This window comes from Glandiceps talaboti, chromosome 12 (genome assembly GCF_964340395.1).
Source record: "Glandiceps talaboti chromosome 12, keGlaTala1.1, whole genome shotgun sequence".
NCBI classification, from domain to species: Eukaryota; Metazoa; Hemichordata; class Enteropneusta; family Spengelidae; genus Glandiceps; species Glandiceps talaboti.
Window position 1 is genome coordinate 21,012,512 of NC_135560.1, and position 17,819 is coordinate 21,030,330.

A 17,819-nucleotide genomic window follows, 5' to 3' on the forward strand; every position below is an offset into this window, starting at 1 on the left:
GACAACCAGGCAACACAACATGTGGAGAAGAATGGGCATTGTGTTTTGTGTCAGTTGTGTGACATACGGTCAAACCATTGTTCACGAATCCATTTTGAGTGATAGAGTGTTTTTGAAGTGCAGTGTGTTCTATTTAGTTTTCTCGTTGTGTATTAAGCGACGATATTTACACGCTGTCTGAAAAGAAACATGCTTTGTATTTCAAAAATGTGTAATCACGAGTTACAGAGACGAGTTAGACGAGGTTTGGCGTGAAACTACCGAGGTATCCAATACTATGAGATTCATTGATATAAGACAAACATGTACAGCTAAGGTCCGATTTGAAGTCCATGTTTATACTGAGAGTGGCATTTTAATCTATATGAGGACCAAATCATTATCAAATAAGGTAAAGTTTATAAGTGTTTTGTTTTGAGGATGATGAATCTACCGACGATAGCCATTTTGTCATAATTGCTGATAGCTAAATCCGAACATGATGTCTTTCAATCTATAGATTACAAATACAAATACATTATACGACGACTGAATGCAAGGATAGTGGTGTATGTTATATATAGAGGTGTGCGTTTTGGGTCAAAAATGCCATTTTTTTGAAGCATAGAACACCCTGACTCTCAAGGCACAGTGCAAGTTATATTTTTATTGATGTCATAAAATCATTAAATCTTTTATGGGGTAATTCGCACCTAGGTCTGAATGGCACCATGAGGATTTCTCACCTACTTGTCAATGACACCAAGATCTAACATGTTGGAACACACTGTTATTAGCACAGCTGAACTATATTCATTCATGTTAGGTTCATACATGCTATAGATAGTGTCTTGTCGGCCCATCTGTCTGCCTATTTGTGAGTGACCTAAAGTCAAACATCACTGGTAAGATTATTTTGATATTTGGTAGGGATGTTGATTTCATTCTCTAGTTAGCATACCGTGAAAGGAAAAACATACATATCTGCCTAGCAACAAGACCACTCGGATAGCAATAGCAATGGTGTTTCATATTGCTAAAGTAACCACAGTAATATATAAGCAAATGAATAAACATTCAAAAAGTATGTAAATATGCCTTGCAATAAGATCACACCCATAACAACAGCAAATTCCTGTATAATTTACAAAGATAATGATTTTGTTCAACAGGCAAGTGAATAAACATTCAAAAGGGGTTGCAAATATGCCTAGCAACAAAACCACGCCTATAGCAACAGTCAAATAATGGTGCATATGCCATGGGTAACAAATATGGATTGACCTGTGGATAAATATTTTTTTCGAATATCAGATATTTTACAGTTATGCTACAACGCCATTGGCGCTATTTTTTTAATATTGTAAAAGTTATGTAGACGTTCTGTTATCATTTCAGATGAGAGTTCATTTATTTTTAATGAGTTCAATTAAAACATCAACATGCCAGCTTACTATGTCAGTTGCAGTTTAGCTGATTTCCTTTCCAGAGAATTTGACAAAGGGAATTCCATGTGGTTTTAGCCTTGACTTCAATCAGCAAGTAAACCTTGATCAAATAACTATCTTTCAAATACTTTGAATGAGAATCATACTGCTTGAAGATTAAATTGCAAATTCATCTTGTGAAATTAAACGTGTTTTCCAAACTGAGATTATTACCAACAGTAAATTCATTGTGACGTTTCTATCATCACTGTCAAAGTGATGGCTAAATTGTGTTGTGTGGTATTACTTGTATATGTTGCTTAAATGGATCGACGTTTAGGAAATGAGTTTGTCCTAAAATCCTGAAATGTCACGATTTACGTCAGTAATGACATTCTGTTGTGATGATCAATTTCAAGTGTTCAAAGAATTATTCATTTATGTTCTGCTAAAAACGAGTTACACAAAAACACTTTCCTGTTTGACATAAACACCATATGAAAATTAAATCAGTGCCGCTGCAATATAGAGTAATGTACCAATGACATTAAAGAGTGCACTATTTGCTGAACTAAAATAGAGCAAATTTAGAGGCATTTTTCGAACTCTTTGAATCTCACTGTCTGATTACGGTATTGTGCTACGCAATTGTCAATGCTTTAAGCTAAAGGATATTTGATTGGGAGTGACTTCGAAGTGGTTAGTTTACATCATGTGCATGTAAACTAACATGTTATGGCAAATAAGACCTTGAGCTGAACACGTACTTGTCTGATGATAGTTGGATGATCGTCGGATGACTCTAAGTAATAACAGACGACTCCTTATTTAACCGGCTTTACACTTAACCGCTTTGCTTCAGTTTTCATTGGACATTGTCTTCCACAGTGAGATGCCTATATATATATATATATATATATATATATATATATATATATATATATATATATATATATATATATATATATATATATATATATATATATATATATATATATATATATATATATGAGATGTTGTGATAACGATGAACATGGAAGCCAAAGTTTAAATTCGTAATCCTTCAGGGAAATATGTTATTATATGTAGTTAAGACGTTAGCAATGCATATGTATGTGCTTATAATGTTCATTTGGTTCTGATAAATAAAGAGATGCTGGAGAACAGAATTAATAAATTCAAACTAACATATTCAATGTTTCAATTTCTTTACAAAAACATTATCATTAAAAACGGATATTCGTAACTCCAATAATATGTTCTAGATTGACTGCAAACAAAATTGTCATTACTAATTAAAAAGATCTTCACTAATGGACGACAGTTGAAGTACATGGAGTGACTTGGTGTATTATTCTGTTAGAGAAGCAAGTTGCATAGAATACTGGATTACTTAAATATATCGATATTTTACGGATAGCTTGGAAGCGCAATTCCCATTGATAACGTCATGTATGTGAATTCTACGTATCTAAGGGTTGTAAGTAAAGTTACTTTAGTTTAGGAGAAGAGATTACCTGTAAGTCGAACCTAGAAGCACTAAGACATTCTTTTGGTTTACCCATGAAAAATAGTAAGTGACAACGCGTTCTGAAAGTCCATCGCAACCATAGTCAACTAATCCTGTCATAGCTTGTGGCCAGTACCTGAGATGAGAAGATAATGGCACAATCGCAAAAAAAGATGCCTTTTCTTTGCAGAAACTGGACTGAGTCTTTTTTGGTGAAATTTTGAAATCAATGAGCTTGAAATTAATTCAATTTCATTCTCACAAATTAAGGTCTCAGAAGTCAAAAGAGGTCCAAGTGCCTGTGTTACTTTGTGCAGTGGACACTGTGAATGATATATCACGAAATCAAAGCAAATTGTTTCAGCGAAACATTACATTAAAAATCTAACATCAATGACTGCCTTAATCTACATTATGAATGGCTGAATAACAACCCTCTACAAATCACGTGACCAAAATGTTCAGAATAAAGAAGTCTGCCAGTATGTAGGTAGGTAGTCATGTGATAGATTTTATTTATTTTTATTTATCTATTTATTTTTATTTATTTATATTTTTTGGGGGGGGGGTCAAAGTAGTTGCCATGTACAGTTGTTTCCAAGGGATACAAAAGATTTTAAGTTTTAATAGTTATTAAACAATTTTGAAATGATCAAGTTAAAGTTAATACAATATTAGCATAGTTATCATATAAACATTCCTTCGAATATATATTTACAAGTATACACTTCAAGTTAATTAATTTCCTTCGGGGTTTTTTCCGTATTCACACCGAGTAAATACAGAAATGTCGAGACAGAATTGAGCTTTGAATTACTCAAGATAAGGCATATCTCAATTATTAAGTTTCAATGTTAAGTTGACAACCAACTGAAGCAATCAACAGGTGGCTTTCATTTTAAAGTTAAAAAACAGTGTGTACAATACATGTATCGTGTAATCATTTACTACAAAACCAGGGTGACTATAGAGTTTCAGATAGGCGACACGATGATTTGAACGTCTCACACAACGTTTTTTGTTACGAATTATACAAACAAAATTACAGACAGGCACATAAAATGTTACATTTTACCTCACTGTGAACACAAATAAACCGTTTTGTGTTTCAATCTGCCTTGTTTCATCTGACAGTGATGTTGATTAATGTTCACCTCGAGATAAAATGTATCATTTTATGCTTGCGTGCTATCAGTGTCTATATTCTGTTTTATGTAATTCGTAACAAAAAAACTGTTTTGTGAGAGTAAAAAACATAGTACTCCCTAGTTGAAGCTCTATAGTGTCTCTGAATTTGTAGGAATGATTGTAATATATCGGTTACATTTAAGTATCATTGCAAATTATAATACTGCATTGAGTATCAAAGATTCGTTGTTTCATCATCCATATTAAATCCATCATTATATGTTCCTCTTTCTTCCACACTTTCCTTTTCATGTGTTACTATTTTGTCAACTTCAAGCTTGGCATTGTCTACCGTCTGAACACCTATAGATATTGTCTGTATTTCGGCTTGTGTTAGTCTACTATAGTAAAGGTTCTTGTTTTGTAAGCTTTGACTAGTTTTAACGCAGTGGCAGTTACAAAGGCACGTTTCGACAGTAGATGGCTGTCTTACAACTACAACACATGGTTCAGCTGAGTGTACTCGTGATATTTCATCACTGTCACCATTCACAAAAGCAGTATTTACCTCACTCCTGTCAGTTTGGTTTAAAGCGAATGCTTCGTTATTTAGAAATTTTCTTGATTCCTGTCGCTTTTCATTTATAGTTCTCATATTAGTAAGGCTATTGCAATGATTTGCACTAAGCACGTTCTTTATTCGTCGCCTCGTAGCAACATTCCCATTTGGCTGTGATGGGGTTTCGTTTATTGATGTGATTTGCATTTTCTTTTCCTTCCTTTTGGCTGAATTCAATTGCGTAGTTTGACGCTTTTTGTGATAGAAATTTACCCAAACCTGTTCTGCGCGACCAGGCTTAGTTTCCTTTGATTTAGCGTATCGCTGGATTGTTGTAACTTTTTGGAACGCATTTAACCAGGCTCGTTTTGCACGCGATGTTGAGTCTGCTTCTAGGTCTCCCGATACTTCTTCGACGTCACTTAAGATGTGTTCATTCACAATGCATTTTCTTATCTTATCATATTTTATACTTCCGATGGAATGTTCAACCAGATCAGCACCTAACATTTCTTGATCTAGACTTAGTCGAAGTCCAATCGTTAGATGTATAATTGAAAGCAACAGAGTTGCAGACAACGCACACCAGCTGGTTATACAAAGAACTGCAAGTAGCTGAACACCCAAGAGATGAAAATTTCCAGTCTAAAGAAACAAGAAGAGGAAGGCTGTTATTATTCTCTCTATATATAATGGAATAAACCTGGCGAGTTTGTGCAATTTTGTTCAATTATGAAAGTTACATGTGTGTGTTTCGAAGAAGGATTGTGTGTGTTTCGAACAAGGATTGTGTGTGTCTCAAACACCCAAATGCTAAGCTTTTATGACAAAGAGTGTAATAAGATCGTTAAGTCACTATAACCAAAGGGAGATACATGTATCAGCTATTTACCATGTATTGACGATATGGTTAGCGACATGCCGGTCTTACAAAGCGTTGGGAAAATAGTCAAAAAAAGAGAGAGGGAAAAACAGAGCAAAACATGTTTTGGTCTTTCACACATACTTTCAATGTCTCAAGAAGAGTACAAGATGTTTAATCAAATTTTAGTATAAAATATATGAAAAAAATCAACAAAGTTCACATGTTAATGTTCATTCAAACACATCTGAAAATAGCAGGTTTTTCTCGTAGTGTTTCTATGTCAGGAATGAGATGTTAAAATGTCACCAGGTTTTGTGAAATATCACGGGGTTATATGAAATACCACTAGGATTTCTAAAAATGCCGCCTTCTATAGCAGAATTCATGGCAAGTTTAGATTGGATTGTTATCACTATTACTCACACTGGCTGAAATTTATTTTTGAAATTAAAATTATGAATTATTAATATTGTTATCTCCATAGAAACAGCAATCTGTTGTATCATCAGTTCTGATATTTTGACTTTTGAATCAATACAGGGTATGATTCTCGATCGAGCGGCCTTATATCTGGTCTTGGTAAATAACATAAAGAAGTCTTCATAGAATTGATACTGAGATTTCATACACATTATTAACTAGCAAAGATTTGGTGGTCACCATGGTAACTATCAATTAATTCAAAGGCATTGTTAATGCATGTTGGCACATTCTAGGCACTATAAACAAGTCTTTATAGAACTTCTTACACATTATTACTGCTTTTGTGTATCTTGACGGAATCTTAGTCTCAAAATACATAAAATTGATAGTTGTGAATTACTTATTTATTAAAATCGTGATTATGAAATGGAAATCGTGATTAGTAATATAGGATTGTCCCATCGATAATCGTAGCTCAATTGTAAGATAACAACACTTTCGAACTTTCTGAGACAGAATATTTTGATTGTTAATACATCAATATACTTAAACAACCCGGAACCTTACCGTTGTTAGTCCATCAGGAGTTCTGCCTTGTGTAATCTGACGTCCAAATATTCCCCCTGCAATAAGGCTCCAGACTCCACACATGGCATGAACAGGTATGACACCAACGGGGTCATCAATCTGTAGTTTATTCATGAGTTCAATTCCACCACAAGCGATGAATCCCCCAATAAGTCCTACAACAAGGCTTTCCCAAGGGTGAGCTGCTGCACAGATTGCTACAGGAAACAATTAGTGAGATGCTTCATTTAAACACGGTACATACCAATTAGTCTCAGGTAACCTATTTAGAAGGTGGTTTGCATGGAACATATTGACATGTGAAGTGCGATTGATAAAACGTTGTTAATTGTAAGCTTATGGCTTATGAACATGAACATGAACGGAGTGTTTACGATTGCACGACGAAACTGTCAACAAAGTAACATGGGATTTAGTACAACTGGAGAAGTCTCGACGACTACCATGAAAACAATTACACCTGAAACGGTGTTGTCTGCCACTTTAAAAAAAAACAATTGCTAAAATATATTGCTTCTACTTTTACTTTCAGTTTTTGACTTCTGTTATTTATACACCACTCCATCAATATCGAGTCTTTTCAGAGCTATGATGAACATCTAGAGAGAATATAATCTCTTCCATATCTCAGTGAAGTCATTATTGTAACGGCTTCAGTTACAAGGACGTTTCATCTAATCAAGTATTCAACGTGTTCAGGGTTTTCATCGACGATAACAAAAGATGCAACTGCCGATTGAAACGTTATAGGATTGCATATTCTTGTCCAAGTCTTTATATAAACTGGATTATCGGTTCATAAAACTATTTCCTGACGGATACAATCATACCAGATAACGTTATTCACGATAACTAACAGCGCTGAGATGCATAAGTACAATTAAAAATTTCGAATTCTTATAAATTCCTTCTTTCTTTCTTTTACATGACAAATTCACAGTATTGGAATTAACAAGTAAAAGATTTGCATATATAGACGGAGAAGAAGAAATAAGTATAATAAAAATGTGATGGACTGTCATCTGTTTTCAGTTGAACAACTTTGACACCTTGCAATGAAAAGATGAAAATGTGACGAACTTCAGAGTGCCATATTATTACCATATGAATACTTAAACAACATTTCAACAGACCAATTCAATATATGTGTTTGGAAGGATACAAATCACATTATGGTAATTGCTTTTAGACACTCTGGATGAAAAGAATGTTCAAAAGAGTACAATAAAACAATGTTATGGTAAAAAAAAACACCATTGTCTTGAAGTCCGAGTAGTGATTTTCTAAAAGCAGATACATGTACTTTTGAACTTGACATTCTTAAAGATAATTTCTTTACGTAAATATTTGATTATTCAACGTTCATTTTCGTAAATAGGAGAAAGTAGGTCCCGGAGTATAACACTTGCATTACTCTATCAGTATTGCTGTGTGTGAATCCCCTACGATGAAAACAGTCTCAGAGCAAGTTAAGAAAATATTTAAGACAGTATAAATTACAAGAGTAAGCCGATATAAAAAAAACACGACACTAGAATTGTAGTTTTGAAGGGGTAAAACCCACCAATAGCTATCGTACAGTGTATTCCATCATAAATGATATATACTACATGGTATTTAGAAATTCATGCGTTGAATATTATCATTACCTCCTGAGATATTTATTACTCACGGTACATTCTGTTTGCTTTTAACAAGTCGAAAATTTTAATGCGTTAATATTTGACTCCTTAAAAGAAAAAAAAGAGTATACCCTGACTAACAATGATAATATTCAACTCTTGTATTTCTTGTACATATGATAGAATGTACTAATATTAGCATTAACAAATATGTATATCTTAATTCTTACCTGTTATAGATACTAATGACCCCAACACTCCATTAATAATATAACCAACATCAAATTTTCTTCTTTTCGTTATATAGCTGGGAGAAACAATAGTTAATTTAATGATCAAATGATGCTCCAGTACGTCTGTATTTTATAGGTTTACAGTCTTAAAGAACTAAACCGTGTATGTACAGCGTGATATCATTTATTTGAAACTTGTTGCATAAACTATAAAATATTGATTTTTATATCTAATGTAAATTGTTCACTTTTTTGTTTGTTAAAGATATCTATATACTTAAATGATTGATAGCAAGATAATCACTGTATACATAATATACTATTATCAATAAGTGAGTATGACGTATGAAGACATATTGTGTACTGTAAACGTACGCCTTCTTTAGTTAAGAATACACGTTTTTTCTAATTGTTAGAAGAATATAAAATTGGCTTCACTTCCAGACTTTCAAGGTTTATATGTTGGAAGCCCTATCAGTCGTAGATGAGCTTTGCCACAGTTTCATTACATTTCGAGTCATGTACGTGATTATTGCAGACATCAAATGAAGTGCAACCCCTACCCAGTTAAAGTATAACCTACGAAATCTACAATGTAATATACAGCCGTATGGAAGACATCAAGTTGTTTTGAAGGCATGAATATTTTAGCGATGCAGTGTACAGTTGCTTACCTCAAAGTAATCCCAGTTATTCCTCCAGCCATAGATGAACAAATCGTTGACACAGCAGATCTGAGGAGTTAATTCAATAGAATTTATGTATTAAACATTATGGAAATGTAAAATGTGTATGTATGTATGTATGTATGTATGTATGTATGTATGTATGTATGTATGTATCTATCTATCTATCTATCTATATATGTATGTATCTATCTATCTATCTATCTATCTATCTATCTATCTATCTATCTATCTATGTATCTATCTATGTATCTATCTATCTATCTATCTGTCTGTCTGTCTGTCTGTCTGTCTGTCTGTCTGTCTGTCTGTCTGTCTGTCTGTCTGTCTGTCTGTCTATCTATCTATCTATCTATCTATCTATCTATCTATCTATCTATCTATCTATCTATCTATCTATCTATCTATCTATCTATTCGTGTCGCTTTCATCTCATAATGACATGAAATAAATGAATACATCCTCGTAATTACATTCACTTGGAGATCTTTCTATGAATAGTTAAGGTGGTGGTGGCGCTATATTACTAAATTTGACATGTAGCCGGGCTTATAATTAATATAAATGGTTCACCCAAGTTAGGTATGTCAGGAGGAAATTAAAAGACAGTACATTTCACTGTTTCGTAAAATCTTGTCCCACGCTTACCTAGCTGCCAATTTCCATTTGTCCTCTGTTATACCATTTGTACTGCCACAGTTGAATCCTAACCAACCCCACCTTACAAAACAAACGGATAATTTCATTGGTATGATACAACAAAAGGTCAGGGGTTAATAATACTAGACCATGACAACATATCTGTGAAATACGTTAGACTTCTTTAAAATGATACTAAGAGATTTATTTGCCAATTAAAGTAAAGGTGATATTTCAGCAAGAATGAGATTATTCTCCCAAGATAATTAAAGGTATACATATTGCGTTAAAACGCAGTTCATTGAAGAAAAAAACATACGGAGATTGAAGTAACTTGCTTTTTTTCATTAAGACTCCAAGTTTGAAGTGTAGGGTGAAAGCGTTGACACTAAGTTTGTATAGCGTGTCTTGATATTGATTGTGATTGTTTTGAAAGGAGCAAGGCTATGCCCTTGTTGGAATTCATTTCCTTTCTTCAAATAAAAAAGCTGTCATTTGAAAATGACTAGTATATCCCTGGAGGCGACTAAGGAAGAAGAGAAAATATCATTTTCAACCATAACGTGCAACAAGAATTATAAAAGAAGACCTGCTATATACACAAAGCAGGTCAGTATTACGTTGTCTTTCATTTTGAAATTGAAGAATCTCCAGCTCTTGCCCGTATGTCACTATTTGATGTGACGTGTTCGACTATTTTTGATATGACGAATTTCACTATTTGATGTATGTATGTGACGTGTTCGACTATTTTTTATATGACGTCTTTCACTATTTGATGTGACGTCTTTCACTATTTGATGTGACGTGTTCGACTATTTTTGATACGATGTCTTTCACTATTTGATGTGACGTGTTCGACTATTTTTGATATGATGTATTTCACTATTTGATGTGACGTGTTCGACTATTTTTGTTACGACGTCTTTCACTATTTGATGTGACGTGTTCGACTATTTTTGATATGATGTATTCCACTACTTGAAGTGACGTTTCTGGCCATTCTAATTAATCACAAGTGATCAGAAACTATGAACATTTGATATACTCTGTTTAGATAAATATATGTAACTGTGCTGTGTGCGCTCAGGTCTATGTCAATCTCTAAAGTAAGCCTATACGAATTCATACAGATCCCTGCAGGATTTTGCAATTGATGACTCACAAACGGGGGATTTGAAAATTATGACATTACTATGAACGTTGAATTTCAATCAAATAAGTTATAATGGATTGCGAATTGGGTCACTTTGTTTTGGAATGACTAGATCATTCCTTGGACATGAAATGTCTATTGAGTTGTTTGCAATATATTTGACGTGACTGCATACACGATGAATTATCGGCTACTATATGGGGATTTTGCGAATGATGCATTACCGCCTTTAAGCGTTTGACATTAATATTTAACTTCCTCTCAGTGTGGAAATCATAACCTTCATTTATCACTAAGTCTGTTGTTTTGGTTAGATTTAATTGGATGCGCGAATTAGAGAAACATGACAATAAGTACTGAAAAAGAATTCGACATGAGAGATTGTGTAAGCGCTAATACCATCATGATTGCAAACAGCCCTTGACAACTGAAAAACATAGTGTTTTGCAAACTATAGACAGAATCATGTTTCTTTCTCTCCCATATGATTGGTCATTGTATATTTTCTAAGACTTAATAAATGTAGATATGATTTTTCATCCATAGAATTTACAACCATTCTCGCGTCACATAGTAATAACTGTATCAATCAATTCCGATCCCAAAAACTTCACACAAAGGAAAATATGTATTAAATGAAAAAATGAAGTCCGTTTGTGAAAGGTGCAGAAAGGTATTTCATAAATCTTCATTTTGACTACAAATTTGTAGAGTGGATTTGGAGTAAGTGACGTACAAGTGTCATCAACAAACTCTATAGAACGAATACCAATACCAATACCAATACCAATACCAATACCAATACGACATACTTTATAGGGACATTGGGAAACCTTTTGCAAAGTTTATGCAAAACTGCTTTCAAAACGTTTAGTGCATGGCTATAAAATGGATTGTGGCTATCAAACTTCAATTTATGAACTTAATTTTGATGGTGTCGGTATTTACTTTGGACAAAGTTAGAACTTTGGAAAGAAGAGATATTGAACAAATATTGCAAGAGAAAACATTTCTTATTAATCGTAACAAGAACAAAATACTAAAAACGGAGATTTTGTAAGCTAATGTGTATGATATTCTGTAGTTCTTTCGAACAGAATAAGTGTGAACAAGAGTCATTCTCTACAACAAATCTAATCTTTTGACGGTCTTTGTAAAATGCTATGTTTCCTTATTCTCCAGTAGACTAGGAGTGATGTGTTTTTCAATGACACTGAAAAACCCTTTTACTTTCATTTCTGTGAGTCTGGTTACAGTAGTCTTTTTACTGAAAGTCTGGGAATTCATTCAACATAGTTTAAAATGCATTATGAAAACTCAAATACATCTGACATTTAATATATAATGACGTTCTATTACTATTTGTGGTTGTATTTAGTTTTTTCCGAGCTCAAAACAATGCTGAGCAACGACCTCACGGACGTTTTCAGAAACGCAACGCACAACATCCACAGAATGTCCAAAATGAGGCTGATAACAGCAGGATAGATACGGTGTTTACACGGCTCCATGGTAACTGCAAGAACTGAAATTGCTTGACGTCTTCGATATCCGACATTTGTATTTTTTTTCAAAACTTGGGTTTACAGCTGTTCATCCACACAGAAACAAATTCTAAAAGGGTCGTTCAGTCTAAACTCAGAACAAGAGCAACTATGGAGAGTGCTACTTGCATACGTGCACCCCATATGGGCGATTGTTAATCTCTGAACGAATTATTGTCCCCAAGTGACGCCAGGAGCAAGAGTTCGAAGAAGTTTACATCAATGGGCTATTTAATTGAATTTTCTCTTCTTAAGATAAATCTCCCTCGTGAAAGAAAAAATCATCACGCTGTGAATTTCACATTAAGCTTATCTCTTGTTAATATGCTTACTCTTTTAATAAAACCCTGAGGTCGATATGATTTCAACATTTCTATGACCTCTGTATGCTGAGACTATACAAAATTGTGTACAGCATTTCCTTTAAAAATGTGACGAAAGTTAACCTTCGGATACGTTACTCTAGATCAGCCTGGTTATGGGGGACCACATGTAGGCCTTTGTATTACTAAATATTGAAACAGCCTTTTAAAAACAATTTAGAAACGCTCATGCCTATGTGATGTAACAGAATAGTAACCCTGATTAGTAGGGTTCCGTTTGATATAAATATATTATTTTCATGCTCAACAAAAATCTTAATACTTTAAATAATGCTAAATGTTATCGTCTTGCTCTACAAATATCTCTATTGGTAAAATCTTTGTTGAGCTAGACGATAAAATGTAACACTGTTGGTAAGTTTTTTGTTGAGCCAGACGATAAAATGTAGCACTGTTGGTAAGATTTTGCTGTGCCACACGATAAAATGTAGCACTGTTCGTAAGATTGTTGTTGAGCCAGACTACAAATTGTTTCAGGTCGTCTGATTTTAATTGTACGGTTAGTGTTCAACTTACCAAAGCATAAACATTCCTAATACGGCATTTGTGGGAGAACCCATTGGCGGGGCTGTCTTCGACGAATATCGCCGATGTCGTGGTCTTAAAAATACTGTAGCTGTCAATCCTGTCACGCCACCAGCGATATGTACGGGTCCAGCCCCAGCTATGTCTAAAACACCAAGAGCATTTAGGAATCCATTATGAGCCCAAACCCAGTGGGCTGGAAAGCTAAACACAAGTGTATTCATGAACGAGAAAGCGATGTAAGCTTCCAGTCTTGTTCTTTCTACCATTGCACCCGACACAATAGTTGTTGCTGTTGTCGCGAAGGAGGCATGGAAGACAAATTGTGAATATTTTCCCATATCAGTGTCGTTAGCGTGGTAGAAAAACCCACCAAAGCCACTAAATGCATTCGATCCCGGATCGTCTCCAAAGCTGAAAGCATAGCCAAACATCCAATAGGTAAAACCACCATATATAACATCCACGGCATTCTTGACCATTATATTGACTTCGTTCTTTAAGGTTGCTGTTCCACTTTCCAACAGTCCAAAACCTAGAAGTAAAATAGAGACAGTAAACTTGTAGTCACCATTTTGCTATATAAAGGTAGACAGACCTGAGGTTTGTAAAATTGAATTATTAGTATCTTTATCACGTGAGTGATGATATTGGGTGACGAGTCAGTCAGTCAGTCAGTCAGTCAGTCAGTCAGTGGGGGAGTGAGTGAGTGAGTGGGTGAGTGAGTGAGTGAGTGAGTGAGTGAGTGAGTGAGTGAGTGAGTGAGTGAGTGAGTGAGTGAGTGAGTGAGTGAGTGAGTGAGTGAGTGGGTGAGTGAGTGAGTGAGTGAGTGATGTTTTTTAATTACTGTTCATCCCTCCGATCACCTCTACACAAAACTGTAATGCTAGTGTGTTTGTCTACACATGTGAATACAAGAGTTCATCAAATGTGACAAACATATTACCTATGCACAACCTCCATAAGGAGAGAATGAACAAGGATTCAATTGAGAGCAAATGGACAAGAGTGATCTATTGGGAGTAATGTTACACGTATTAGATTGAGAGTGGAAGTACACTAGTGATCTACTGGGAATCGTCATCTGACTCTACATATGTGCTAGTTGATATTCAAGGCAACAGAATAACGACTACCAAAGCAGGACACGTGTATTTCAGACATCCTCTATATTACAATGAAAACCTTGAGAATAACGAAATGCCGTCTGACTCAACAAAATTCTTACTAACACAGCTACATGTTATCTTCTGTCTTTCAATCTGCACCACAAAAACCTTCCCATGTGTAAAATATTTAGGCATGTAATTGTACAGAATATATACACTTATCAGATTTCCTGAATGTTATGCAGGCATTAATTATTTTGAATTATATTTTTTACAAAGCCAAAAGTCTTATTTTTGATATTTAAAAAAAAAATATTTTTGTAGCGGATGAGTGGTATATTTTTGTACTATTTTTTTTAACGAGCCCACAAGATATCCAGACAACGTGAAGAATTATCTGGCAATATATTGAAGATTTCCGAATACCATTGGACGCTGAATGTGTTCAGTAACTGTTACATACATACATACATACATACATACATACATACATACATACATACATACATACATACACACACATACATACATACATACATACATACATACATACATACATACATACATACATACATCCATCCATCCATCCATCCATCCATCCATCCATCCATACATACATACATACATACATACATACATACATACATACATACATACATACATACATACATACATACATACGATTACATGTATTCCTGATATCATTATACTTGCTTTATTATCGACCAATTCATGTGTTACATTGTAAATCCATGTATTCAATAACACGTGATTTGAAATATATATGGCTAACGCCACCGGCACTAACATCTTTTTATGTAATACGTTTTGGGGAAGGCATTGTAAGTGTTCCATGAAATTCTTCATAGTGTGTTATTAAATATGCATCGGTTTTAGTAATTTGATAAATAATAATTGATAAAAATAGTGATAACATTATTAGAAATATGGATGTATATTGTTAATTATGTTTATTAATCTCATATTGTTACATCATGTCGTAGTCGTCATTCGAATAAGGCTACTCGCTTTCATCGAAAATTAATAACAATTAATGTATCTTTTTAAAGTAATTTCATACATCAAATTGCACTTTACATACATACAGACAGACAGACAGACAGACAGACAGACGCACACACACACACACACACACACACACACACACACACATGTATATACTGTTCAACATAACGAAAAACGAGTCAAACTCTCATGGCATGATATGTCGTTTCAAGAGCTTACAACTGTAATTATTGTATATCCGACTAGAATGTCACAGTTACAGTTAAAGGAATAACTACATGTACTTGCTGTTCATTTGTCGTCCCATGTTGCTAAGCAAAGGAAGTGATTAAAGTAAACTAACTCGTTACATACCCGACTGCATAGTGAATATTACAAAAGCACTGGTCAGAATCCATAAACTAACTCATTACATACCCGACTGCATAGTGAATATTACAAAAGCACTGGTCAGAATCCATGTAGCGTCGTCCCATTCGTTGGGTAGTAAATATAATAAAATGGTGGTGTTATTGCATCCTTGATAATACTCCAGATTATTAAAATCTGATATTTCTGTTGTGTTGTTATTAGGAACCATCTTGGCGATCACAATAGTCCAAGTCAACAAATGAACTACTGCAGTTAACCCTGCAATGTCAGAAGTGAATGTACATGTAGAATATAAAACACGGTGATAGTTAGAATTCAAGTCGTGCAGATTGATGTTAACAGTTAAACATTTTAATATTGATGTCGCGGTCAAAAAAAATATAATTGTAATAATAGTTGAAACATTGTAAGAAACTTACACAGTCGCCCAAAATCACGACGCTACCACCCATGTGTGTAGTTCAAACAGTGTATGGGTTCAAAGTCTTGCACGATTTGGTAAATGCCTTCTGGCGAGTACAATGCCACAATGAGACATTTGACTAATTATCAAAAATGTTTGGGTTTCTTTGTTGTTGTTTTTTTGGGGGGAGGGGTGTGAGAAACACGAACGCAGAGACCAATAGACCGAGACATGTAATGGCTAGTATATAGTAACTCAGTCATAACTGCTTCAGGCATACCATTTGCATTAAAGCAACTATTTAGAGAAAAAAATGTACTCGATAGGAATTGAATGCGTTCAAGTCTATGTACATCATATATATATATATATATATATATATATATATATATATATATATATATATATATATATATATATATATATATATATATAATTATATATATATAACTCGGTGAGTATCAATCTGCTAAGACAGTGCTCTATACCGCAGTGGCAAAGCGTAATAGTTTTTTATATATATCTGTGTGTGTATATGTGTATATGTGTATGTGTGTCTGTGTGTGTGTGTGTGTGTGTGTCACACTCAATTTCAAGATTTCAAGTAATGGGTAACAAAATTGACAGCAATAGGAGCGAATGTTTATGTTGTTGTCTGGTGCAAGGGTATAGGTGTTTATGAAAACTTGTGGTTATTTTCTAAATCAAAGTACAGATTGTTGTCTGTGTTATAGTGTTAATAACTTACGATATCAAATATTGACGGTGCAATATAGTACGACATTCAATTTTCAAAAAGGTGCCTGGTTGTTCCAGTTGTTCCGTGACTATTCCATCCAGTTGACTCATTTCAGATATGCTTTTAATAATATAAACATGACAGACGTTGTCATCACGACACGATTCCTAAAACTTCTGATATCAGTATTTCAATACAAGACACCACTTCATGTGCACAATCAACCATAAAGTACTTCTAAAAATACATTTTTTGAATACGTCGTTTACAGAACAATCGAATGTATATAAAAAATATCGCTTACGGTATAACGATGCGCCATGGTGTTCTGTAATGTGCAGTGGTTTCTTTTCCGATACTCCAAGCTCCGTACTGTGTTTCGATCTTGAAGCTGGGAAAACGAAAATCGACGTACTAAATGCAAGGAAACGTGTTCATATTCCTATTAGAGACAATGTTGAAAGAATGGAGTGCCGACTCTTTCAGTAAAATTAATAGATGCTCCATTTCGATAACGTATTAAACAAGAAGCCGTGTCCGTCTGATGTGTGACCATGGCTGCTTACCCACAATGCAACAGAAAGTACTATCTTCTCAATTAAACTAGTTTTCCTAAAGACAGAAACGAGGCGACACTATCAAAAATAGCACAATTCAATTATATAGAGTAGGGCTACTACTTGACACCATGTCGGTTCTCTCTAACAACCAGTTTCAATTTCATTTCCTTACACCAGAATTCAAATTATAATTTGATCTCTTTTCATGCCCAAAACGTATAGTTTTGGCGCGTGTGTGTTGGTTTTCTTGTTGTTGTTGTTGTTGTTGTTGATGATGATGATGATGATGATGATGATGATGATGATGATGATGATGATGATGATGTTGTTGTTGTTGTTGTTG

The 17,819-nt window shown here is 34.3% G+C and overlaps 1 protein-coding gene across 1 annotated transcript; it reads right to left on the bottom strand.

Annotated features, from left to right (window-relative positions):
- Nucleotides 1–4,279: 4,279 nt before the first annotated feature.
- LOC144443097 (putative ammonium transporter 2) lies at nt 4,280–15,982 on the bottom strand. Its single transcript, XM_078132471.1, has 7 exons — nt 15,820–15,982; nt 13,259–13,802; nt 9,669–9,740; nt 9,009–9,068; nt 8,332–8,408; nt 6,459–6,676; nt 4,280–5,248 (listed from the first exon to the last, which is right to left on the bottom strand). Exons 1-7 carry the CDS (start codon nt 15,980–15,982, stop codon nt 4,280–4,282), a joined length of 2,103 nt encoding a protein of 700 aa, XP_077988597.1.
- Nucleotides 15,983–17,819: the final 1,837 nt, after the last annotated feature.

What these genes read in the sequence shown, in the direction of transcription:
- LOC144443097 (XM_078132471.1), bottom strand. Translation starts at nt 15,982, where the DNA reads ATGGTTCCTAATAACAACACAACAGAAATATCAGATTTTAATAATCTG. An exon ending in AAATGGAAATTGGCAGCTAG is followed by an intron (nt 9,069 to 9,668) that starts GTAAGCGTGGGA and finishes TTAACTCCTCAG; the next exon opens with ATCTGCTGTGTCAACGATTT. An exon ending in ATAACTGGGATTACTTTGAG is followed by an intron (nt 8,409 to 9,008) that starts GTAAGCAACTGT and finishes TGTTTCTCCCAG; the next exon opens with CTATATAACGAAAAGAAGAA.